The 26420-nt window shown below is 42.7% G+C and overlaps 2 protein-coding genes across 3 annotated transcripts in view; both read left to right on the top strand.

Annotated features, from left to right (window-relative positions):
• Nucleotides 1-10002, top strand: part of ADCY2 (adenylate cyclase 2) — a 225566-nt gene extending 215564 nt beyond the window's left edge. For both annotated transcript variants that reach the window (XM_052782027.1, XM_052782036.1), the window contains 5 exons: nt 169-315; nt 1507-1614; nt 3701-3815; nt 7756-7880; nt 9208-10002. In XM_052782027.1, the coding sequence (XP_052637987.1) occupies nt 169-315; nt 1507-1614; nt 3701-3815; nt 7756-7880; nt 9208-9360 (648 nt within the window). In that variant the 3' untranslated portion in view covers nt 9361-10002. The remainder of the gene's footprint in view (nt 1-168; nt 316-1506; nt 1615-3700; nt 3816-7755; nt 7881-9207) is intronic.
• Nucleotides 10003-16417: 6415 nt separating this feature from the next.
• CFAP90 (cilia and flagella associated protein 90) lies at nt 16418-25027 on the top strand. Its single transcript, XM_052782015.1, has 3 exons — nt 16418-16755; nt 20169-20285; nt 23953-25027. The coding sequence occupies exons 1-3, from the start codon at nt 16612-16614 to the stop codon at nt 24130-24132; spliced, it is 441 nt and encodes a 146-aa protein (XP_052637975.1). The 5' UTR covers nt 16418-16611; the 3' UTR covers nt 24133-25027.
• The last annotated feature ends 1393 nt before the right edge of the window (nt 25028-26420 follow it).

Here is a 26420-nt window from a genome sequence, read left to right as displayed (position 1 = left end):
TAATAAATTCAACTAAGTGCAAAAAATACCCAACTACCATCTTAAGGCATTCCAGCCACTGCAATGCCTCCCTTTTCAGAACCAGGACACTGCATATTAATGAGGAAACTTTTATTTAGAGCTGGGTATGACAGAGTTTTTTTCTCTGTTCTGATTTATTTTGGACAGGATCTGTATCATCAGTCATATGACTGCGTCTGTGTCATGTTTGCCTCTGTTCCGGATTTCAAGGAATTTTACACGGAATCTGATGTAAATAAGGAAGGCTTGGAATGTCTCAGGCTGCTAAATGAGATCATTGCTGACTTCGATGATGTATGTACTTCTAACAACAATCGGCATATGGTTTCAGTCTTAGTAACTCAGGGTATGCAACAGTAAGCAAACATACTTGAAAGGGAGAGTGGAAGAGCTGTCAGAAAAGAACTTTTGTGTGCCTAGTCACGTGGAAATTACTTACAGGGAGTATTAAAGGAAAAAGAGATTTATGTGGGATAAATCAGGTATTGACTGACATCATACTCAATTGCTTTTGATTTGCTATAATGAGAACCCCATGTGTATTATCTGATGGAAAAATTTTTGCCCTTTAGCTGCAGTTCATGAGGCAGTTCTATTACATGTCATATATTAACTACAGTTTCTAAGTACTAGTGCCTAAAGTCAGGTACGTAAATCTATGTCCCCTAAAATGATACAGCTTTGTGTTTTACCTGATCTGTGTTGGTCTCATTATACAGAGCGTTGATCTGTTGATACATGAGCGACTCAAAGGATTGTATAAGTTCTAATATTCCATTCTCTGAAGTTTCAAGCAGGTACAGAGTATGACTACAGATGGATTGTGAAAAGGCAGCTGTAAAGGTCTCACTGAGAACAGTATTTGTCTTAAAGAAAGTTATTAGTGATGAAGATACCAGAAAAAGGCATTAAGATCATGTCATGACTCAGAGAGCACAGTCTGGATTTGCAGATCTGCAGCTATAGAGGGTATTTTAGCAGAAAACCCATTTGGAGAACATTGGAATGGCCAGAACAACCTGGGATATGAACTAAAATCCTTGGCTTTTAGTCCCATTGGCTTGGACCGTCCCATTGGCATGGAATAGATGCTTACTTTCAGAAAGCTGCTTAAAGCTTAACTGTTGGCTCGCATGGTGACTCAGTTCCAGTATCAAATGAGTGCAAAGTCTACTGACTTTTATGAGCTGTATGTACAATAAGGTGTATTTTATTCTCATTACTGTAAATTTAGTCCCTTTATAATAAAAAGGTATTTTAGCAGACAGAAATTGCCTTTCCTTGGAGGCTGTAACCATTGTTTTTTCCATCCTTAAGTCCTTCATCCTGTATATATTTGTGAAGCCATTTTGGGTCTATTAAGAGACTATTCTAAGAATTGATGATCTGAAATACTGTTAGAGTAACAATGCTGTTAAAGTAACAATGCTGCTAGACTAACAAGGCTGCTGATCTGAATAATGAATAACCATCCTTGTTTTACAGCTATTGTCAAAGCCAAAGTTCAGTGGAGTTGAAAAGATAAAGACCATTGGAAGCACTTACATGGCAGCAACAGGATTGAGTGCTACACCCAACCAAGAACAGTGTCAGGTACAGGAAAAGGTTCCTGCTTAATAAAAAACATGCTCAAATGAAGGCTAAAATTCTGTTCATTAAGCTACAGGTTATGTATAATGTTGTGTCCTAGATTTTTCTTATTAACATCGATTGTATTGTACTGGATAAGTGTATACTTTTGTTTAGTCATCTCTGTGAATTACTGGTCTTCACATAGCGGTTTGAAAATGCCACCTCTGTATTTGCTAAGTCTAAAACAGGCCTTCTACTCTAAATACAATACAGCATTTTATTCCTACATGCTGCAGCAGAACTGGATTTATAGAGTGCACAAAAGACTGCAAGAATGAGTATTTTCCATTGTAAGCTGGGAGGTCTGAGTAGCTGTACTAACCACACGCTTACAGAACCCTCAGACTCAGCACTGAGAACATGTTCCTTTGTTTCTGGTTTACTTAATAGGGTAGGACTGGGAACTGCAGTCAGTAGAAATGAGGTTCAGAGAAGCAATTTGTAACTTCTAAGCAAAAAACTTGCTTTTGCCATGGTCTTTAGAGTACTATAGGTTAGCGACAGAGAGACAGCAATTACAAATCAACACATTCTCTGCCAAGGATTAACGTGCTCTTGCCAAACTCATGTTCCTTCTAGACAGAAGCAATTAACACCTGAACTGTGGACCCTAAGGATCCTGAGGACAAAAAGAATGATTTTAAATTAGCTCTGACATTTAATACAGGGAGCTGAAGGTGATGAAGGAAATGCAGAACTGTAGACTGGAGATGAGAAGACATAGAGGAGCTCTCAATCACAACTAAAACTAGTGTCTGCATAGGAAGAAATTGATGGTTTGAGTTATTTCCACAAACTGTGGATCAAGAGATCCAACTTTTAGTGTTCCTTTGGTGATGTAGTACACATTTTCAAAAGAAATCCACCAGAACTCAGCAGCCTTCAGTCGAGATGCCCCAAGATGCACAGATCCTGCAGTACCTAGTGTGGCAGTGACTGACTGCTAGGCATACTGCTGGGAACCGCCCCCAGCTGAAAACAAGCACCCGAGGAAGACTTAAGTGCCTAAGGAGGGGGTCTGAATACACCAACTGAACAGGAGACCATCTGTCTTAGCTAGGAGTGAACTCCAAAGGAAACAGGCTTCTTTCATCTAAACAGCTGCTCTGGCAAGCACCTCTACTGTCCCACCTAGGCTGATGCCTACTCTATGAATCATCTGAAGTTGTCATCTGTCCATCCCTTCTGTCACTTTATTTCAAGAAATGAGGAAGATTCAGTCATTCCTCAGAGACATCAGTGAGTCCATCTCCTATGAAACCATTCTCTTGTCAGGGTCCTACCCTGGGCTGTGGGAGCCTGAAAATCAATTTTCTCCTCAGCCTGAGGGTACTCAAACCAGTACTTAGAACTCAGGCTACACTGTTGATGTATGAGGAGGCATTAAGTCTATAGCCTTTTTAAGTGGTATAAGCTCTGAGCTAGTAAATTAGGTGACAGAGGATGGGTTGCCTTCTTCGTCTCTACCTCTTGTATTTTATTCATTTTCAGGACTATTAGATGTTCACAGAGGTGCTTGCTTATCTATCAGATGAGATCAGTGGAGGAACTCTTAAAAATTGTGGATTTCACTGGATCTTAATTATTAACTAGGGTGTTGAGCTGTGCAACAGTGAGGGGGAGCTCAGTCTCTGTGGGGCTGTACATGAGCATTACTTATTATTAAAGGGCACAAAATAGAAGCAGACACTTAAGAGAAAATTAATGAGCAAATCCTAGGCACACATAGACATTGAGTGCCTGTGGGGTTAGATAGCAGCTAATCAGTTATTTGACAATCAAAACATGAGATGAGGCATGTTTTGGATCTATCATCTCTAGACTGCCTGACTGTGTAAGTAAAATACATTCTGGTCTATTGTCCATTGTTTGAGCTAACTGATGCTGGACAGGGCACCATCTTCTACGTTACTTTTCTTCTACTGCCTGCTGGCATTAGGACATCCCTAAGGGTTTAAGTGCTTTCAAGTGCCCAGCATATTTTGGTTGTATTCTCACAGCAACTAAGGCTAAGGAAAATGATTTTACTCTGGCTGTTTAAATTCAGGAACCGGAACGACAGTATATGCACATAGGAACCATGGTGGAGTTTGCATTTGCCTTGGTGGCAAAACTGGATGTCATAAACAAGCATTCATTCAATGACTTCAAGTTACGAGTAGGTATGTATGTATCATGGGATTTTTATGAGAATATCATGGAGGAGGGGGAGAATTCAGTGTGACGTACCAGCTGATTAAAGTGTTAGTAGAACTGACCAAAAGGGCCGTGAAAGTAAATGGCACCATCTTTACCCTGTTTAAAGGCAGCCTAGATGGTATTGCCTGTTAACTGTAGCTGCTGTTGCCACAAGGAGTGTTTCAAGGCAGGACTCAGAAAAGGGCAGCATTCCTAAGTAAAGAGTGGTTGAAAAAATATGTTCCTATGGCTCTGAATGGTTTTATGATAACTCAATAATAATTATTCTAGAGGTTGTTAACCGCATAAATTTTTTACCCTATATCAATACCAAGGGACACAAGAAGACTCTAGAAAGGGCTTTACAAAACCATATAAATGGTTTTGGAGGACACGAGCTATGAGGGGCCAGTGAGGCTGGAGTTTGAAATACTTTAGATGTGGTAAACTCAAGCAAGCATACACAAGGGCACCCTTTCCTTCCCAGTGTTAGACAAAGGAGGGTATTTCCTTCTTTATTATTCTGTGGTTATTGACAAATAAGAGCAAAGATGACTAGCTGTTTCCATTTGAAAGGGTAATATTATATTATATTATATTATAATATATTTCAGCTTCTAATTGCTTCTACTTGTGCATCATGGTATTTTAAAAAAGAAATAGGCAGCTGCAGTAAGCCATGGAAAGGATGATGAAATAAATGAATTCAGAGCTGGTCAAGAACCATATGTTCCAAAATGTTTATTTCCCGGTAGCAGTACACAGCAGTTTTACAATGCAATATGTAACTTGTAAAGTGTGAAATGAAAGCAGTAAATAAATATTGGAAACCCATAAATCCTGTAAACATGTCAGAAGTATTTGATTTCCAACAGTTATTCTCCTGTCTTGTCTTTTTCTTGCTGTGCTGCTTGCTTTGCCTGTCGGCTGCTCCTCTCCCGCTGATTTTACAGTGCCACCCACTGGCAAAACTTGCCATCTTCTGCCCTGAAGTACCTGTTCCTTAGAGCACTCCTTTGCCAGTATGTTTTGTATTCCTTGCTAGGGTTAAAACATGACAAAGCAAATCTGAAGTATGCTTCCTTCTCAACGTGTTACAGAACTTGATGGGTTTAAAGGAAATGTGTAGAGATACCGTATTTCCGTACAGAATAAAAGTTCTCTTCTTGCCATAGATGACATGCCACATACTTGCAAACTTGATACTTCTATCAGCTGTGTCAGTACAGATAAAGAGCTGCTGAGTGTTGGGGCTAAATCTGCAAACTGATTAAAGCAATACTGACTCCTTTAAAGCTGGGATCATGAAGCAAACTTTCTAGGGGAAAAAAAGATAGGTGCTTGTGATTTTTAAAGTGTTTGCTATAGGTTCCAGAGAAGTCAGACTCCTTTGCTTCATGAAATGAGGAATGATTAAATCTACAAAGGGACACAGGCCCCAAACTGGCACTTTTGCCACCTTAACCCAATATAGGCCCCACTGAGATCTTCACCTCCCATCTTCACTTCACTTCTCCATTTCCACCTGACCATGAAAGCACCTGATGTCCATAGCAATTAGAGCCACAGAAACATTTGAACTTCTACCTCTGACATAATCCCCGCTGTAAGGATTTAAACCCAAACTGCCATTTGTAAAAGCCTTCCTCGGCCAGCATCTAACACCAGAACTGCTGCAGCTCGCCGGAGGTCTCAGCTTTCGACTTCCGCTTTCTGTGAGTGCCTGCAATACTAGCTGTGTGTCAGGAGGTACCCAGCCTACTCCGACATCGTCAGGCGAGGGAGGGGAGCGCCTTGATTATATTTCGGGCGCTCCTCCCTTTCTGTTAGCTAAGGTGCTTGATGTATTAGACAAGCTCAGATACACTTTTGCAGCAGGTGTTGCACAGGTACTGCTTTTTTTTCAGAAGAGAATAGAGGCTGACATGTTGTTTGCCATACAGCTTCATGGTTGGAACATTTGTCTGTGTTGTAGGTGAACTTAAGTTGGTTCTTGCTTTTGGCTGAGGCTGCTCAAGCATGGGGAGGGATCCCTGTTCCCAGGAGAATGCTATGAGCCCAGGCTGTAGGATACTTTGGAATGAGATATTCTCTGTCTGTCCTGCTGAACAGTATTTGCTGAACAGTAGTTGCCTTTTCATGGAATAATTAAATGTTGCTTTGGATACGAGAGAAGAAGACAGATCGTATCACCCTCTGTTAGAGCATTCACGTGGACTGACAGTACTACTTCTTCCAGCCTTGCCCCGACAAACATTCACGTCTGTCATGTGAAGGAGGCCCACACTAGCAGGAATGACATAGAGCAGCGCGTCCCAGAATGCCTGGGTGGCCAAAACATATTCCTAAGAGATATGGGTAGAAGTCTCCTCGAAGGAGGAGGGATCTGAAGCTGGCTCCCTAGCCCCTGAGGTATTACTCGAACCATCAGCAGTGGTGGTTCAAGAAGGAGGTAAAAAAATAAAACCCGCCTCCTGCCCATTGTATCCTGTAGAAAAGTCCCACCGCACTGCCCTAACATCTGGACCATGGCAGAGCATGTGCAACACACATCTCTTCAGTGTTCCCTACTAGCCAGGTTGGGCTACTCAGCAGACGGCTTTTGTGGATTCCACTTTTAGGTCGCTAGTGCTTTCTACACCTTGGGATGGCATGAGGCAGAAAGGCACACGCATGGCTTGGTTGTGAATGCAGAGTGTTGCAAGGCCCAAGTCCCTTTGTGCATTTAATCCCAAGCGCTTAGACAAATATTTATCAGGTCCTATCTGGTATCCTTTAGGGTTTGCATATTTCCCCAATTTTCTGAATTTAACTGCTACAGTCACTTTTTGCAGGGCTTCCAAGTGGGCTTACAGTGTGGTTGCTAGCCCGTGCTGCCATGTTACATATGATCCATACTAGATGAGCCAGCTCTGAGATGCCTCCCCATGCTACAGTCACACTTTCATTTTGCTGCATAGATATATCCCTAGTGATGGTTTCTGTCAAGGAATTGACAGAAGTCAGTTATGATCCACTGACATGGAGATAATTTTAGAAATCCAAACTACTCACTTGTCCAGGGTTTATTTCTCACTAGGTCTAACTTGGCTTTCCTGCTCATTGGTATGTATAGTTACAATTATAGTATATTTGATGCTGCCTAATGACAGTGCTTTTGATTTTGCCTCCCGGTTTCCTTCCCTACTAGCAGAGTACAGCTCATTCCCTTTACAAATATAACACAGAATACAAACTGACTGCAAGATAAAAAATGCCCGGAGTCTAATGAGGGACTATACTATGTTGTTCTTCACTCTTACAGTGTGCATTTCAGAGCTAGCGATTTGTTACTCTTACTCCATGCTTAATCAAATTATTTGAATACATACATTAATATTGCAGTTATTTAGGACCATTCTATTGGCAATCCAGCCTGCGGAACAAGGCTTGACATCCTTCCAACTCATTCGCAGCAGTTTATTTTACATTTAAGAAGCAAAGAATACTGTAAAAGTCATTTGATTTGGCCAGCAGCTATTGCAGAGAGGAGAAGCCTTTTTCACTGCAAGCCGAAATGAAAAGAAATTCTTGTATGTCTGTTTTCCCAGAAGCTGCTGCTCTCCCACGGTGTGTTCCTCATGCCGTCTACTAAAGGCGTTAGCAGGTTATTAGGATACTAATGGTTGGAAATATCAGATTTACTCAGGATGGGAGTGAGCTATAAGACTAAAATTAGATGAACTAACTTTTTGCATTTTTGTAACTAACATCCTCCTGCTGTCAATGGCTGATAGAACAGTTGTGAGCAGACTATTGGTTGCTGTACTCACTATTCAGCACAGGCCAAATACCATGTTCATCGACTTGATATGTTACCAGATGCACTGTGTGTCCTTGTTTGGTGGATCTTCATTCTTAATGTTAAGTTCTGATGTTTTCCAGGTATCAACCATGGACCTGTAATAGCTGGAGTAATTGGAGCTCAAAAACCACAATATGATATCTGGGGCAATACAGTAAATGTGGCCAGCAGGATGGACAGCACTGGTGTCTTAGATAAAATACAGGTAAGTCTTGGTTTTGTGCTAGTATTTATCTACATCCTTTGAGTTTGGTGCTTAAAAACCATCATATATTTGTACACTAAACAGGTCTGTGTTTTGGAGTTAAGGATGCCTACAGAAAAAAATTACCTACTAGCTGTATCTGTACGTTTCAAAAGAATTAGACCTTGGGCAGGAAAGTAAAGAATTAAAAGCAAATTATAGGGAAAATGGGAGCAGAATCAAAACTTTGTCTTGACCCTACAAAGGAATACAGTGGAGGAAGTCATGGGTTGCCTGGAAATGCATCCCTAGATTAAGAGAGGATTTGAGGTAGATCCCATTTCTACTCTGTGGATTTCATAAAATACTAGCTACCTTATCTCTGAAGGGCATTCCTGATGTTAATTATTTCTAAATAAAGGAAATGACCATAACTGCTGTACATCAAGTTATATCCATAAAGCAATAATGAAACTTCCCTTTTAATGAACCATGCCAATTAATAATCTTTATAGATTATTATCTCTATAGATTATAGATAGACCTGTATAGACATGACCTTCAATTTACTAACTTCCCAGTGATCCCATAGTCAGGGATCACATTTTAAGTATCTGCCTAGTATGCTGCCTAGCATTTTTGGATCCTAGCATGTGATTGAGAGCACTCCAAATCGATGATTGAGACTATTCAGAAATAAATAATGGAAAAGTAAAGTTACCAACTGTTGATCAAAACTGAAAACAGAAGGGATGTCAAAGCAATGACATCTACAAACAGTTGCTTGCTGCACAAAGAAACACAGACAGTCTGAGACAACTGATGCTGTTGAACAACCTCTGTCCTAGTGGGCTTTCACCTAAAACGGCAGAACTGCCTGAAGTTTGGTTCACTGCCAGTTATGTGAGAAACTGACAACAGCAGCTCTGACAGATGATGCTAATGTCTTACTCTCACTTCATTCACACAGCCTTAGTATTTGCAAAAAGATGGAGAAGCTTGGGTCTACCGCAGTGAAAAACAGCTCCTGAAGATGAGAAAAATGCTATACGAGGAAGAGTGTTGTCCCTAGTGCCACTTGTGTACCTACGAGCCCTCTGTTTGCAATCCTAGGTACAGAAATGGTTATACCAAATTCGATACTTGATGTAAGCGATTAGAACGGCCATCCAGGAACAGACCGTTTGAAAGCTCAGGTGCTCAAACCTCACTTGAGACCCTTAAAGGCCTTGTAAGTGTTACAGCAAAACCCTTGTAATTGCTCAGAACATACGTTCTCTTCACACTCTGGAAGAAGATTCTGCTTTGCTCTGTTACCAATGCTGGTTGTATTGCTGTATTGTTGCAGGTTACAGAGGAGACGAACAACGTCCTGCAGACACTGGGGTACATGAGCACTTGCAGAGGAATAATAAATGTAAAAGGAAAAGGAGAGCTGAAGACATACTTTGTACATACTGAAATGACAAGATCCCTTTCACAAGGGAATGTGGCATCTTGAAGATGCTTGTATGTGTCATTAATACCATATTTTCAGGAAAGTATCACGCACTTTTTAACTACATTTTGGCCCTTAACATGCGTGCTATTTTCTGGTATGTGGCACTTATTTTAATATGGCTTCAGAATAGTCCCATGAACCATCATTTTGCACCTTGATATTCCTATGTTCGAGGACAGTTGCGATGTACGCTATAGGACTGGAAGATTGTACTGCTACTTGCACTGTTATTCAAAGACAAGAAAAGATGGAATGGGAATTAAAAGGAGATAACTCATCCTGAAAGGACTAAAAAGAGTGGTTAGTGACAAATGTGGGGAAAAAAGGCAATAAAGCTAGGGGTGCATACTATTTTCTGATGCATGGTGTTTTCTGGAAAATACAGTCGCTCCCCAATAGCATCTACTAATCTGGTATTAAAGTATACAGTATTTGTAAATAAGTTTACTCTGTCCACACATGATTTGGATGTGATCACCAGTTGCATCTCATAGCCAGGGACACGTTGGGTGGCTTGCTGGCATTCTTTCTGAAGAGAGAACTAACAATGCTGGAATAGTTTTGTACAAACGTGTCAAATGTTTTGAAGCTATTGTCTTTTGTAAGGTTAATTCATTAAAAGTTTATATGTACTTTGTCTTACTGTTGCTGTCTCTTAAGTTTTGCTTCCTTCCATGGCTTCTGTCGCTCTAAACCTGCCCGTCCCCTGCTGCTGCCGCTGCTGCTTTTTATTCAGCAGTTCGATGTTGAGGCAGGCTGTGGCCAGCTATCTCACCAGCCTTGGTCAATAATATCTGCTAGACTTGCTGTTGCCTTTCAGAAATTCAATCACCTCTATTGTCTTCAGTCTTGGGTGGCATCCTAGGCACTTTGCAGTCATTTCCTCCCTAGGTGATACAGGAAACTTACCTCAAATCCATAAACACAAGCAAAGTGGGGGATACTGGAGGCAGTAGCAGTGTTGCTACTTTGCAACTGGCCTGCAATGCTTAAACGGTAACTAGGAGAAGCTGTACAAGAGAAGAAAAGTTTTGTCTGTTTTGCACTTTGACAACCTCTTTTGCCTTTGCATGCCTTTCACTTAACCTTTACAATGCCGGATTTCATGGGATTTTAAAACAAGTTAATTTATCAGGACATGAGTATGAGCAGAAGATACAAAAAATGCTATTTTGTGGATATTCAAGATTAATTTAAATCCCATTGAATTAAGTATCACACTTGCAGAGTTTCACAGATGAGCCAGGTGAAAGACTGAAAAAGCAGGGAACTGTACTGTCTGTGGTCCTTTGAAGCATAGATAGTAAAGATTAATTTTTGCTGTGCTATAATCAATACTTGAAATTAACATATTCTTTTAGTCAAAACATCCTAACAAGACCAAAATTAATAAAATCATCCTATTTACAAAATAGCATATAATTACAAGATTTTTTTCTGATACCATATGAATATAGAAGTCAACTTATGCACTATTAGCTCTGGCATGTTAGCGAAATGTAAAAAGTATTCAGATTTCTCATTCATGAAACATATATTTACAGTTGTGTTGCACTGGTGTCCTTTCAGAAGGAGTTCTCAAAATTGTGGGTCACAAATAAATGGCACCAGGCCAGAGTCTCACCGAGTGTGGCACAGTTTACTCACAGCAGTCTGCCCACTAGCAAATTGGAATGACAGTAGATTTCAAAGTGCCTACATTTGCAGTAAAACAGACCATCTGAATTTTGATCCCTTTACGTTAGTCTAAAAGTAAAATGCAAGTTATTTCAGTTATGTCCAACGTAACACACTTCATGTCTCACCCAGAGCTGGAGACTTTTGATAAGTAACTCTCAAGATAGGTGCTCAGTCTAATAAAATCTCATTAAAAATATTTTGTTGTCTTTATGATTTCTTCCTTTTAATTAATAAGTTAAGATAAATATTTTCCAGTGGAATGAAAGACTTTCCAAATAGCTCACATGGCAGCAGAAACAATGTCCCTGTCGTTGCCTAAAACAAGCTATCACTTAGCTATGCTAAAGACTGCTCCTAAATCCCTCCTCTCCATTCACTATAAATTTGTCCTAGGAACAATTAAAAAAATTATTAATCTCTTAGACTTTGAGTGTACTTTGGGCCCTTAAAATCATTCTGGTATTATCACAGGTCAAAGCAATCATTTCTTACTGTGGATGAAAACCCTTTATGTATAGTTGATTATATTGTAGTGTCGTGTCTATGTGCAGCTTTCAGGTACAACCTGTACATTCAGGATTTTGCTTTTCATTTGTATTCTTGCACGTCGGTAGCAAACCTTGTACCTAACTCGATAGCCTTGTTTCTCTCATTTTTATAAAAGTTAAACAATATGATATTTCTGTAAGCCGTGAAACGTTAGAACATCGGAATGGCCATGAGCTGACTGGTCCAGTGAAAAACAAAGATATATATATGTGCCCTCCATGAGCGTGTTGCAAATGCCCTTGTTCAGAGCACTCATGTTTCACTGGTGGTGTTCTCTCATTTTGTAGTTGCATTCGGATTCTGGCAGCCACATCCTGCTAAAGAACAAGAAAGCAGGCAAATGATGATAATACCCGCCCAGACAAAGAAAGGTGCATACTGTCCTCTCTCTAGCCTTCAGTTGCTGAGTAGTATTATTATCTTTCTAGTGCCGAGAAGCTATTTGTATCCAATAAATACTTTTTGTCTTCTAATGCGTCTTACATCTACTGTTTATACTGTTTTGTTTTTCCCCTGTCTAGATTGACCCAGGGTTCTTGTACCCTCTTTCTTCCTTTCCTGCAGCAATTTCATCTGCCTCAATAACTGGATATAACACTGCTCATGTATCAGTGTGTAACCTGAGAAGCTTTATGATAATCGTACATATCAGTATTTGCCATGCCCTGTATTCTACATCACAGTAAGGCTCATCAAGTTCTACAACTTCCGTGTTGGTGCCCTCGTTCGTAGGTCGCTAGCAGACCACAAAGAGCGTGACCTCCAAAAGTACAATGCAAATGTATTTCACACCGTGAGGCAGCAGCCAGAAGATCAATGTAAGAGGGATTCACTGTGGTCTGGGAAAATGAAATCCAAACGGGAACACGCCGGGGAGCCTGCTGGATTTCTTTTCAAAGTCAGTGCTTTGCTCCACTTTATGGAGGGCTACCAAAGGACGGGAAGAAAGATTAGACTTGCAGATATTTTTGTTAACTGCAAAAGTAGTTGGGATTACCTGTAAATTAATGCTATTTAGCTGCTCTTTCTAAAGGATAACATTAGCATCCATGTCAACATCTATTTGTGCTGTGTGAAAAGCATTTTTCATTCTTTTTATGTTCCTTTATGATTGCTCTATTTTGTAAAATATCTACAGACCTTCCCTTCTTCCACTGAGGCACGGGTGGTTCAATCTGCCGGTTGCTAAAGCGGCAGCTGTGCACATCTGAAGGCAGAGGTTTTAGAAGTCTGTCCTGTTTTGTTTTCAGAACCTCATATCGGGACAAGTAACGAGCTATGTTGTCAGGATGCTTTATATAGCAGCAGATTACTGTTGAAAGCAATGATTACCTTGTCCTTTGATACGTAGTTTTCCTTTTGGTTGTACTTCTGTATGAAGATATTTTAATTTTTCAGATAGCAGGTTCTCCTTCACCTGACCTAGATACTACCCTTCAACACTTTTTACAGGTGGACCCCAAATAATTTCAAGAGTAGGGCTTTTTAGTTTTATTCTTCCTTTCATTGTCTAAAATAGTGGAGTGACTCTGGGGAGGAAACAAATGTAGAATGAGATATATGTGCCTTAAATAAAACACGTAATTAAGCGAGTATTTTTGTCCTTGAAGTATTTCAAATTTGTGTGGATTTGTCGAAAGTGGTATATAAATCAACTGTAGCTGGTTCACCCTAAAGGTTGCTACATACTAATTTTTAACATTTTCAAATGTAGGGGCAGGAATTACTCGGGTCAATGTAGTTTTTAATATGTCAAAATGCAAGATAAGGACATTTTAATCCTGTTTCCAACTATGAAGATATGAGCCCCTTTATGTTGTAGGATGACACTGTTCAACACAAAGATTCTGCTGAGAATTATTTGAAATTTTTTGATGGAGTATTTTTCAAATAAATTTGTAGCCATTGAGATGCTCTTCGTGAAAAATCTCAGTTTTGACAGAAAAAAATGTGCATGAAGTATTTTGAAAGATTGACACTCCTGGACTAGAAATTTTCATGTTTGCATTCCAAAACAGTGTTACAAACAACAATTGTAATGAAAGTAATGTCACCTCATGCATAAAATTGTGTATTACTCTACTTACTAAGAGGGATATTGAACAGAATACTCATCTGAATCGGAGTATCCATTCAGCAGATACCCGTCAGCATACAAACAATAATTGCAAATTATATCAGTCAACCAGTTACTATTTTATAATTGTTTTAAAATTATTAAAATAAAAATAATTATTTGAAAAGCCTAATTCTCCAGTCAAGCAGTTGAAATTCTAGTCACAAGCCAACCAGGAAATGTTTGCAATCTGCAGACCGAGGCTCGGTCATAGTTATTGTGTAGAGAATTGCTTGAAACAACAGATATTCAAGAAAAGTTAAAAAATTTCCTGAGTAACTCATCAACAAAAAAACCCTGAAGATCGCAAAAGGTGTGCTGACTTCTGCAGGTGACGTACAGTTGTCTCTGTCTCCAGAAAACTTCTGAAGACCCTTCACGTTTGCGACGGGCAGTCTGCCACTAATTGGGATCTAGAAGCAGCAAGCACTTGGGTGAAACGGCTGGCTTGGACCAAAGCTGTGGCAGAGTCTTGGAGCCATTTTTGTCTCAGACTCTTTTTCAAGGGCCATCGGATGGAACATCTGTGGCAAAGACCAGCTCTCCTTCGTGGCTCAGCTGAGGGTCAGGAGCAGGCGGCAACTGGATAACGTGTTGGGGTCAAACAGCGAGGACGGGAGATGAATCGCTGAGCCCTAATTTGACAGCTGGCCAGCTGTCTCAGCTCTACGTGAGCGAGTTTGAAAGAGGGACACGAGCTTGTCGTAAGAAAATGGCTGCGGTGGTTTGTGTATCAACGACCTGCCCAGTTACATGTCATCTGTCCTCTTGTGTCCGCCCCGTCTCCATCCCCCGTCGTCGTCGTCTCTGTTGTCCCTGTCCCGTCCCCCGCCCCCACCACCATTTGTCTCACAAATTCCCTTCAGGAATTTTCTTGCAAAGTTATTCCATAAGCCGGTTTGACATTTCAGAACAGTGACCCTGCCTTTGAGACACCTTTATGGCTATAAAAGTACACATCGACATATTCGAAATTCAGGAACCTCAGCAGTGGAACCTGAGGGGGATATGGCTACTCCCCAAAAAGGCGGGCAAGAACCTCTCCTCCTTACGCCACTGAATTCAAAGCAACATTTAACACTTTGGCCTCTGAGCTCAGCTGTATTTGAGTGCATAGTTTTGACCATATAGATTAAAATTGCTCCATCACCCTCTCACCATTGTTTACATGTTCATATTTAAGTTACTAAGGAAACAGGCTGGCCTCCCATGCCACTCTGTAACAGGAACATACGCTTAACCATAGCATATTGGTTGTAAGTGGAACAAAAACCCCTGGGCATTCATATCCTGCTTCTGGGGAGTCTGCAAAAGGTGACCAGGAAGAAAAAGCCTTTGCAAGATGCAAATAATGCTAAAGGGATTTATACCGTCATTGGGAAGGAAGAATGAACTGAAAAGCATCTGGTTTAATTATTTCAAATGGGGGGTTATGACAAATCTGTAACAAGCATCCAGCAATATTTATTTTTAGCAACCTGTATTGCATCCAGATAGTGTAATTCAATTTAATGCCATCTTAAAGGTTAATCAAAATGAGCTACATGTGAACAGTAGCAAGAAAACTGGAGTGAAACCTTTCAGATCTTCAGAGCTCTTGCCTAGCTTAGTTTGTATTTCTGGCAAACGGTTTCTTGCAGCTCTATTTATAGCTGCACCTTCAGCGGAGCTGCTTTTTATAAATGGGCTTGCTGTCACTTGGTGCTTGGACTGAACTACGAAAAAGCACTTGTGCAGTGGCAAACGTGTCTTTGCCTAGGAAGCTGATGTAAGGCAGCTGTTGGATTTTCAATTCCACTGCTCTCTTATGCTGCACTAATTTGGCCCATGCTACAGAAAGGAGAGGATCCTAATTGGTAGAGGGCTGCTATTAGATAAGCAGGTGGAAATTGTCACAAATTATTAGAAGAACACCCACCCAAGCCTGTAGAGTATAAATGCCTCCACACTGCAGTTATAAAGAAAAGGTTCTGTTATTTGGTGCCTTAGTGATAGCAGAGCAGCAGCTATATAGTCAGGGTGGGACTTTTTTTATGAGTAGGCCTGAATTACCGCTTGGGTCCGAGATGCCCAAAGCAATCAGTTGTGAAGACTTCTGGTACTCTGAACGTTGGAGTTCTTTAAGCAAATCTTTGATGTTCGGTAAAATTCAAGATGCCTGGAAGAGCGCTGGCGTGAAAGTGCTTGCCAAAAGATACTAGGAGCGGTAATAATAGTAATGCTGTACCTACAGCACATCAGTTCTGCAGCTGTGGTTGCAGAAAAGAAAGGTAAAGGTAAAGCAAGCGAGTTGCAGATCCCCAAGCAGCCCAGTAAGGATCCTCGTGGGCACGGATCCGTGTAAGTATTACAGCGGGATAACCACGGGGCGAATACTGAATTTAGGAGCCTGGCGCTGCTAGGGCAGAGCAGCTTTCGGGTCAGCCTGTCGTTCGAGGTTTGTGCCCGGGAGACGCTCGCCCTCTGTGAGCCTGCGTGTGCAGGAGAGAGGGATGTCCGACTGGCACTGCCCGAAATGCGAAAACCTGCGCCCGAGCGGGCCAAGGAGACCCCGACCTCCTCGGGGTCCCCGTCCCGGTGGGAGCCGCGCCCTGCGCTCTCCTTTTATTCACCTTCGCCACTGAAAAAGGGGGGATTTCGGGATTAGTGCTCCCTTCGGGCCGTGCTGCGCGCTCTCCTCCTCGCCCGCCGGGTCGGGGCAGGCTGCCCGCTGAGGGGGCACCGAGCCCCGCTGCCGCGGACTCCCCGCTCCGCTCCCGGGTTTAGCGCCGCTCTGCTGAGGCTCCCGGAGCTTCCCCCGGGGCGGCCCGTTCCTCTCGGGCCGCTGCCGGGCGGGACCCGGCCCGGGCCCCGCCGCCCGGGGCCCTCCCTTGGCGGGCGGCGGCGCGTTGCCGGGTAACGGCAGCATGGCCGCCCCGGGGCCCGGCGGGGCTGAGGCGGCGGGAGGAAGGCGGCGGCGGCCTCCCCTCTCCGCCCTCTCCGCCTTTAGCAGCGTCCCGGCCGGGCGGGCAGCGCCTCCGGAGCTCCGCTACTTCCAGCGGGAGGCCGAGGTGAGGTGAGGGAGGGCCGGGAGCCTCGCCGGGCCCGGCGGGACGAGCCTTCCCCGGGGCGGGGGGGGTCGTCGGTGCTGTGGTGTGAGGGACCCGGTCAGGCGGGTGCCTCAAAAAACAAACAAACAAAAAATCCCGTTACTCCTCCGGCAGAAGTGCCCGGCGTTACGGGCTAGCAAAGGCCTAAGCAGCGGGTTTCGCCCGCGGAGGCCTCAGCGAAGCGTGAGCGGTGTTTGCTGCGTGTGGATGGAAAATGGGGGCGATGCCTTTCGGCAGATGGTGAGGGACGGTGGTTCGCCGAGGGTGACAGGCCGCGTGGCGTCACCGGAACGCGAGGAGACTTCTTCGGGGGCAGCAGGAGGGAAGGCGTCGCCTGTCATGGCGGCAGCCGTGGGTCTTCTGGCCATGCGCGCTCCCGGGGACCCTCTAATAAGGAGCTGCTCCATTTTCAGTCAAGGGAAGAGGTTTTTGGTGTGCCTTGCACAGGTTTTCTGGGGGCTCAGCTTTAGTAGAGAAAATCAATAGAGCTACTCAAAACAATAACATCGACGCGTGCCTTGATGACCGAATGCTTCTGAAGGTGTTACGCTGACACTTAGTAGCTCAAGTAGGCTGGCAGGGAGCCTTGCTCCTTATTCTCTGCTGCGTTATCTCGCCCTTTTTCCTCATTCTCTCTCCTCATATTTAAAATCAGAAATGAAAACAATCTGAGGCCTCAGCTGGGCTATGCTTCCTGGGCGGCAAACCTCTCTGGAAAAAAAAGTCCTGTGAGACATTGAACTTAACAGCTTTTTCCTCCGAAAAATTAACATTAGAAAGTTCTGAAAGTTCTGTCTTATTATATCGATGAAATAGAGCAACATTACGGCAACACGTGTTATTTATAACAACAAACACACCCCGGGGATGCCCTCCCCACCCGAGTGACAGGCGGCCGAAGGTGCTGGGCAGCGGCGAGGGGCGAGCTGCGAGGGTTTGGAGCTGGGGCGGCAATCGAGGAACAGCCAATTTCCCGCGCTGGCTGGGCGGCCCTGCCAAAAGGCAGGTGGATCTGTGGCTTCAGACTCCTCCGTGGCGATTTCAGCGTTATGGTGGGGAAGGCGCTCTGTGCCAAAGGCGAGCGGGCAGGGTTGGTGCTGTGCTGAACGCAACGCGGCAGGGAGACCGCGACGGGAGCGAGGGCAGGTCGGGGGGCTGGCGGGGGGCACTCGGGGCTGCGGCCGCTCGCAGCCTACCCAAGCTGCGCGGATTTAGCAACCATATGGTAGAGCTTTTGGTTGCAGTATAAAGTCTGCTTTCACCCTCCCGATGACCTGGTTTGTGGAAAATGCTGCTCCAGTGGCATGGAAGCAAGAAGTGGTAACAGCTGTTTAATGGGTTTCTTCACAGCACAGGCCTCGGCCGCAGGGGAGGAAGCAGATTCAACCCATTCTTCTGCACAATTAAGGAATTAGATCACTTGAAATTTTTTATTTATACAGGAAAAGGAATTTCATTCCTTTTTGCAGCTTAAATGCCTAAACCCAACTCTGTCAGGGACTGAAGTGGAGAGAAACAGAGGAAGATGTGCCCAGCACATGGCCAGAAGGCAGAAATTCCTGCCTTTCAATCCTTTGGCTGATAGTTGCTCCCTCAATTGCTTTACATAAGTTACTGTGGCCAGTTTGCCTCGTGTTTCCTCTTCTGTGACATGGAGAAAGCTATCACCTATTCTGTGTGTGTCTGGAATACTAATGAATGTTTGCAAAGTGCTTAGCTTTAGTAGCGGTACACAGAGGATGCCCACTGTGAGTGCAAATTTATTGTCTGCTCTGCGGGATTCGCTTGCTCTGATGGGTTTAAGAAACAGCTCCTCACCACCACCACCGAGGCCAACTAAGTCAGCATTTAACAACAAAGGGAAGCAACAGCAGAAAGTTGTCAGTATATTGAGGACAGAAGTGTTGCCTCTACAGGCCTGGCAGAAGATCTTAAAGAGATCTTCTTTAACATCACAGGCTGGCTACCTATCTCAGAGTTCCAGAAAGAATGATTTATCTGCTCTGACACAGGTAACAAATAATGGTTGAATAATGCCACGTGAATAAAAACAAAGGAGCAAATAACATTCCCGGTGGTGAGTACAAATTAGATGCCCACTGAAATTCTAAACAAAACTGGTAGCGTGGGGGGGGGGAAGAGAAGCAAGGAAGCACAGAAATAATAATAATGGAGGTGACAAATCAGATGCAGGATGCTCTTGAACGTGCCTGAAATTCTCTGAGGCTTGATGGCTTCTGAGAAGTGAAGGGATGGATAGGTTAAATATCAAACAACCTCTCCTCTTGGCAGAACCAAGTAAAGGAGATAGGCTTCTTTTGGAAGGGTGTGATTACAGTGGTGCCTCACTAGCATTCTTAACTATGGTTTCCTTTTAATGGAGCCATTACAGCCTTCTTGACCTGCCCTGACTTGACTGTTTCTGGAGGAGAGCATTGTAAATTGTAAGACTCAAAATACAAGAGTTTTCCGAAGGCTAAATTGGGCACACTGTAAAATTAGAGGTAAAAAAAAAGCCCAACAAAATGCACAATTTCTCGAATTTGTAGTCAGCCATGCACAAAACCAGTGATTGATTGACATGTTTACCAGAACACGGACCTTTTAATGAAGTTCATTAACAACAGACAGCCTATTTCAACAGGAGATTTTGCTTTTCTTTCCTTGAAAACTTTTTTGGTTTGAAATTCCTTTGATTCCATTGGTGAGAACTTCTTGATTGGATTTCACAACTGGTAACAAATGCATATCTTTAATGTTGCTTATTTGGATGCAACTGTGTCAACAGGTATCATAAATACAGTAATGTTCTGGATTGGGGTGTGCTGTATTTTCATATGTGACAGATACATGCATACAACTGGATCACAGGATTACCAGTGTGACATGTTTCTGAACTCTTCTCAGTTCTGCTTTAATCAGAAATTAAATGGCGATTCCACTGCAGGATACCTTTGTCTTTTTCATTCCAAATGAATTTTGAAACTGCCTGCTTTCCTTTCATGTTACAGTGGCAGATCATTTGATAAGTATATGAACTTAGGAAAGAGAATATAAAGTTCAGAAAATTAAAACAAAGCAGTTAAATTTCCAAAAGTTACAATAGATTACAGGGAAAAAATGGGGTAAGTTGCCACAGGGGAAATTTCAGAGCTGAACAGATTTAAAAAAAGATACCACATGTCATTAGGTATTGTTATTGCAGACTATTCCAAAGGAGTGACCCAAACTTGCTTGTGGTAGCTCAGTCATGTTAGTTGTCATCATCTAATGCTGTATGTGCACTGTTTAAGTATAGGTTTGACTACTTCTATTCTGTAACCTGTAAAGTTAAGCAATACTGTGAATTAGCCATTTTTTCTGCTTTTCTCAAGACAGGAGATGTTTCCACTTACGATGCCATTTTTAAAAGACCAGAGGGTTACAACAAAAATCTTCACCGATGTGACAGAGAACATGCGAAGAGTCGTGGTCTTAACATTAATGAGGAGGTAACCCTTTGATAAATTAATAATTATCTTTGTTAAAGGTATTTTGTACTTTTTGACATGGCTGGGGACTGTAGGCATTGTTTTACCCCTTACAATTCAGCCTGTGTGGTAGCAAAGGAATTGGGAAGGAGGACACTGTTGTCCTCAGCCTGGAGGTTCGGGAGGAAGCATTAGCCAGTGAAGGCACCCGAGTTTGCTCCTGCTCTTTGGCACCCTGTAGATTTCCAGGTGATGAGCCATATCCAAGTTAAAACATGGGGAGAGATACACACACAGAGCAAGGCCAACCCTCTGCGGCAGAGCTTCAGGGTCACTGAGGGTGACTTCGGAACCGTCTGCGCCCTCGAGAGTTGCAGTCCCGCAGCTATTTCTGTGATGCTTGAAAACTCTTCTCCCTGAGAGCGCTGGATTCGGGGGCCCCAACTCAAGCACCGCCCTCTGACATCCACCCTCCCGACACCAGCATTTGCTGAGAGCCCAAGTCTCTCAAGCTGGTGAGTTTGTTACGCAAACTTACACCCGATTGCCCTGCAGAAGGAAATTCATAGGGAGCTAGTGCAAAGGAGGGCTCAATCAGAAGACCACCAGGACATGCCTGGAAAAGGCTGGGCAAAGCACTCGAGGCCAGCAGAATCTGGGTTTGGTGTGCAGCCCTATAGCTAAGGAAGTGTGCAGCCATGTTTTTAAACAGCTGCCTTCAAAACAGAAATACTATAGTATGTATATGTATGTACACATGTATTTTTCCATGCAGCATCTGAATAATACATACACAAGTGTGTATATATTTATATTTATTTACACACACACACAGAGGCAGAGGCTGTCAGACTGAATGAAGTGCAACCTCTTTGTGTTAATGTCCTCAGTGGGTTCATGGGATGTAGAGAGATGGGTAGGCTAGGGATGGCTGCCTGTACTGGTGATTGTGTGTGACAGAGATGGAAGAAGGAAGAGAGGGACAAAAGTTAAAATTACTGTAATCTCTGGGTAATGAAACTGTTGATATTTTGTGACAAAGGCCACTGCTTGTGATTCGTCTCACTAGCAGCTATATGTGCCAGACACTTCAGTGCAAGTGCATAGCCATAATGCCCTTCAACTCTGTCAGACAGTGCAGGGAGTATTAGGTGCTCCCAAAGGAATTCCAGGAGTGCCCATTACCCTCACCTGCTCACGCCTAGTAACTCAGCTGCAAATCTGTGTGAGGCCAAAAGCCATGTAGATGACTACTCCAATTAAAAATGAGCCTTTTTATTTAAACAAAACAAAGCCACCCCCCCTCCCCCAATACCAAGACCAACCTCCAGCTGGGACATTTGTGTAGAAACAGTTTATCTGTGCAGAGTTAAGGTTTCTTACTGAGCTCTTGTATCAAAAAACCTCACTTTCTTACTGGTTTGCTTCCTAAAGCAAATGTGTATGGGCCAGAATTCATGCCAGCTCTGCTGGGCAGTGCATGTGAGGGACCCTGCCTGAACAGGTGTCCCTTAATCCACCCCTTTAATTAGCATGGAGACACCCCAAACCCGCAGCGGGTAAATGTTGCAACATGATTCTCCTGCATGTGATGACATCCAACACTGGGCTTACCCAGAGCGAAGTGCAGGCCACATACTCAACTCCTGCTCTTTAATTACCTCAGTGGCCCCCCACAGACTTGATATAATAATAGCAACTATATTATAAAACAGAATAAATAAAAAGGCCACAATTGACATCTTTCTAGTACAACTCTGAAAGCAGTTGAGCTGAATCCACCACAGTACACTGATTTTCTTGAAGTGGCAAAAGCCAAACCACTGCAGGTAAGCCCTTCGTTTCCTGCAGAGAGCCTGGGTGCACCCCGGGAATCCGAGAGTACACAGATACTCAGTGTAGCTACACGTAGCACAGTGACTGCAGCGGAGTGTTTGCATGAGGCTGCCATTGCTAATTTCAAGTGTTAACGGTGCTAGAATTACATGCTGCGAAGGCGTGTAGCGGGATGCTTCCCGGCCAACTGTTGGAAAATCTGAAATCTGCTGAATGACGAACCTGCAAAGATGAAATGCCACTGAGCACAGTCAGTGCTGTGCTACCAAGGGTGCTGAAAACAATCTTACTTATTTAAAGGGAACACAAACTATTGGAATTACATACTGCTGCCTGACAGCACTGTAAACCCTGTATTACTAGCAAAGTCTTTCTTGATGGTACAAAGACTCTGTCATTTCTCCTTTTTCAACATTTACCCACAACTGGCATGGGGGGCAGAAATGGTCTTATTTTTTTGCCTGCCATTCTTCTTGACTTGATTTGTGTTCTGGTGGGGTTAAAAGTTGGTGTACTGAATAGCATTTAATGGGGTGGAACAAGGTAGGCAGGAAGGGTTGTGGGAGAGTTGGGGGTTGAATGGTTGTTTTGGAATGGGCTTTTCTGTTGGTTTTGGTTTGGTTTTTTTTGAAAAAGGGGTTTACGGCATCTTCCCAAGAATCTCGGGTCTAGTTGTGTCCATGAGTCTGGAAATGTCTCTCAGCTGACTGCCCTGCTGTGAGACCCCTCGGATCTCTGCTCCCCCCTGCATCCTCGCAGGAAATGCAGGGGCTCACGTGCGTCGTGGGTTCTGTCGTAAGTGCTGATATGGCTCAGATTTGTGTCTGTTGTAGCAAAGAACTAATTTGTTTGCACTTGAACCAAAGTGTGGCATCCGCATTTTGATTCTCCTTTTAGATCTTCTTTATATCGTAAGACTAGGTAAACACACTGGGGACCAAGGCTTAACTGTGTTAGCCAGTGTGCAAAGATATGAGCAGCCTGATCAATCTGAGACCTTTGGCTAGGGAAAGAAAAACGAAGAAAGAATCCTGTCTTTCCCTTCTAACTCCAGAGCTTGCTGTTGCTGTAGCACAGGAAGGAACTGCAGGCTGCAGATAGTGATTGCACAGTCACTTAAAGTGCAGTTTACTAAGAACAAGCTTAAAATAATCTTTTCTTGGTCAGGTTATTTTTCACCAAGTCCACTTCCTATCATTGCGGAGCAGTTAGTTCTGTAATCTTACAGCTACAAGCATTTTTTGTAAAACCTTTCATTGTGCAAAAATACAGTAGTATATGCTTTATGTCCTTCAGGGAAAGCTTGCATGGACTAGTGGTTGCTCAGTGTTTTTCTTTAGGCTTTAATTTTTTTCATGCAGTGCTTTCACTAAACTGTGCAAGCAGGGTAGGTGTTCCTGTAACAGGGGACACACATGAAATCTGTCCTGTCTGTCAAGTGCACTGACTTGCATGACTCATAAGAAAAATAAAAATGAAAGTAAAATCTGTGCCACTCTCCAGTAACATAATACTTAGTTTGCCAGTAATCACATGGTAATTGCTTCTGTGTGTGTGTGCGCATCTAAGTGTGTAAAAAATTATCAGTCTGCAGTAACTCATGGCACAGCTCCATATCTTATCATCTTGTCATCTAGTGATACATTCATGGTTTATTAATATACATAAAAAACTAGGTCAGGGATGGAACAGTAAGAGTGCAGATCACTGCTAAATAAATATATATCCGTACAGCAGATGCTGTACAGTTCTGTCTGTTATTTTGCCCCTGGCCACAGCACATTTAGCAATAGATAACTGCCAAGTACTTGCTCTGTGATTTTCTTTTAAGGAGACTTTTATATTTTCACAGGAAAGGGCAAGACCTGTCGCTGTTTTGTCATCTTCAGAGTATGGGAGACACATAAATAAGCCCATAGAGGAGCTGATCAGAGATCATGCAAGGATTAATCACGTGCAGGCAGAATTCTACAGGAAAAATGGCATCACCTGCTTATTGGAAAAGCCTTCTCCAAGCCTGGATCCATGCTAAATCTCTTGTATCTGTCATTGCCAGCAGCATTTATGTGGAAAAAAAACCCCAACTTGCATCAAAAGCAATATGGTGCTTTTGCTTTTTCCTCTCCATTTTAGTTAATGATTTGGATTAAAAATAGGATGAAATAGCAGCTGTACTTTTCCTCATGCTTATTCAAATGCATGTCTTCTCCTTACAGTCACATAAAAATCTCATGAAGAGCAGGCTCAGCAAGAGCTGAACATCTTAGGCGGCAACACTGGAAGTGAGACCTGTTGGGTCAACAGCTGTCTCTCTGCAGTTTTAGGCAGTGCTTCTACGTAACTATTCACAAACTTAACATTTAAGCAAGCTTGCTCCTCAGCATATCAGTGGTCACTGACTCGTTAATCTTTACAGTGTTGCTACAGAATTGTGAGGTGTCATTTTATCTGCCCAACAGCTGAAATGGGGCTTCAACACAGATTTTCCGAAAGGGATGGGCTTACCCATAAATGGGCAAGTAAAGAAATGCTCTGACTTCCAGAAGAGCTTAGCAGTTTCAGTAGACCTCAAGTGGAAGGCAAGTTAAAGGGAACTTCTGCGTACTTGGCATTTAAAAAGACAAAATCTGGGCTTAGCTGATTTCAGACATCTCTTTTGCTGGCTTTCACAATACGCATGGTGTCTGAGGGATTGATCTGTTCAAGAGTGTTACAACAAAAATCATCTTTGGTTCTGTATTCAATGCTGAAAAAAAAAAGTAATACTAGCAGAACAAGTACTGAATAGTTTGGTAGAAAGGATGGAAAGAACACAAGGATTTGAGCAGTAGTAATTTAAAAAGCATGTTTACAGTAAGTGTCTAAACCTGCTTAAACGTTTAGTGCCTTGTATTCTCACTGAATCCAGTATTAAAGTTTTAAGATAATTTCAGGAGAAGGAATATCTCCTGCAGGGTATGCATCTGTTTGGTTCTCAAGAGCTGTTGATCCTGCTGTGGTTTAAAGCTGAGGCAGTATTGTTCACAAAGGAACAACAGCCAGATGGATCGTAGCAGAACAAGGAATGGAAGTCCACAGCTTTGACTGACACTGGAGTTCTGTCAGGTACTTACGCATGGAAACCTACATCATTCGTGAACACAGTGAGCCTCCTAGTAAAAAATAATAAAAACAAAGAACTTCTTAATCTGGGGCCTGGGTAAGTAGTAAATTAGGCAATCAATAGCACTTGTTTGGCATGGTGTGAGAAGCAGAGTGCACAGAGCAGCCCATTCTGAGAGGTGTTTGTTACTTTTATTATTCATGACCTGCAAGTTTCTTTATGTTCAATGAGCTAGGGACAAGAAGGCAGTAACTGCTACATTCCTTTTCAACAACAAATACTTCGTTAAACAACTCCAGCAGCATTCAATGAAAGGAATCACAGCGAGAACAAAGTGAGAAGGAAATGTTTTCTAACAATACCAGAATGCTTTCTCAAAAATCAGTATCAAATGTGTGCCAGTAGAGAATGAGATTGAATATGGCCATATTCTAGGCAGGTTATTTTTAGTTTGGGACAGTCAGTATAAATTAATTCTTTTAAGTAGTCTTACTGTATTTACAGACCATCTGTGTTTGGAAAAACTACTGGAAATCAGATTTGTTTGACAACACCACCACCTTCTGGCGTGTATGAGAAATAAGCATTGCCAGCTCACTTTCACTGTGAAGTAAGTCGTCAAAACACTGGTATGGTTTTTCCTGTCTCATTTCTTTCCTTATGTCACCCCCTTCTCTTTCAGTCCCTTCTCACCCCTCCTCACTTTTGAAGGCTTTTCACAGGTTGTTCCTCATACTGTTTGTTTCTTATACAGTTTGGAGTGGTTAACATCTCCCTCCAGTGCTCAATTAGTGTCAAAAGAATACCTTAATGGTTTCTTCTGTATTAGGGAGAAATTCCTTATAAATGTCTGCAAAGACATTTCAGTGACTCTCCTTCAACTTCTCTTTTGCTAGGATGACAACTATTAGGTTACCAATGTGCTGTAAGCTTCCTGTTACACTGTTGGAAAGTATCTCATTACCTCTTGGTGCCCCCCTCACCTGTCAGTGCTGACATACTACTGTGAGTAAGGGTTTTATACATGCAGCAAATTAACGTGAACAGAATGTACAGCATGATGCAATGTAGATCATGTTTTGGAGCTGGATTTTGCATCCAAAAATCTCCAGGGATTGTTGGGACAGTTGACAGACACCTGCAACTACTAACAGTCACAAATTACTTACAGTAGCTGTGGAACAAAAAGAATGGCCATGTACTGGTGAAATATGTAG

Source organism: Harpia harpyja, chromosome 1 (assembly GCF_026419915.1).
Source record: "Harpia harpyja isolate bHarHar1 chromosome 1, bHarHar1 primary haplotype, whole genome shotgun sequence".
In the NCBI taxonomy this organism is placed as follows: domain Eukaryota; kingdom Metazoa; phylum Chordata; class Aves; order Accipitriformes; family Accipitridae; genus Harpia; species Harpia harpyja.
Note: the sequence above shows the minus strand (reverse complement) of the source record. Positions and strands in the feature narration are given on the sequence as shown.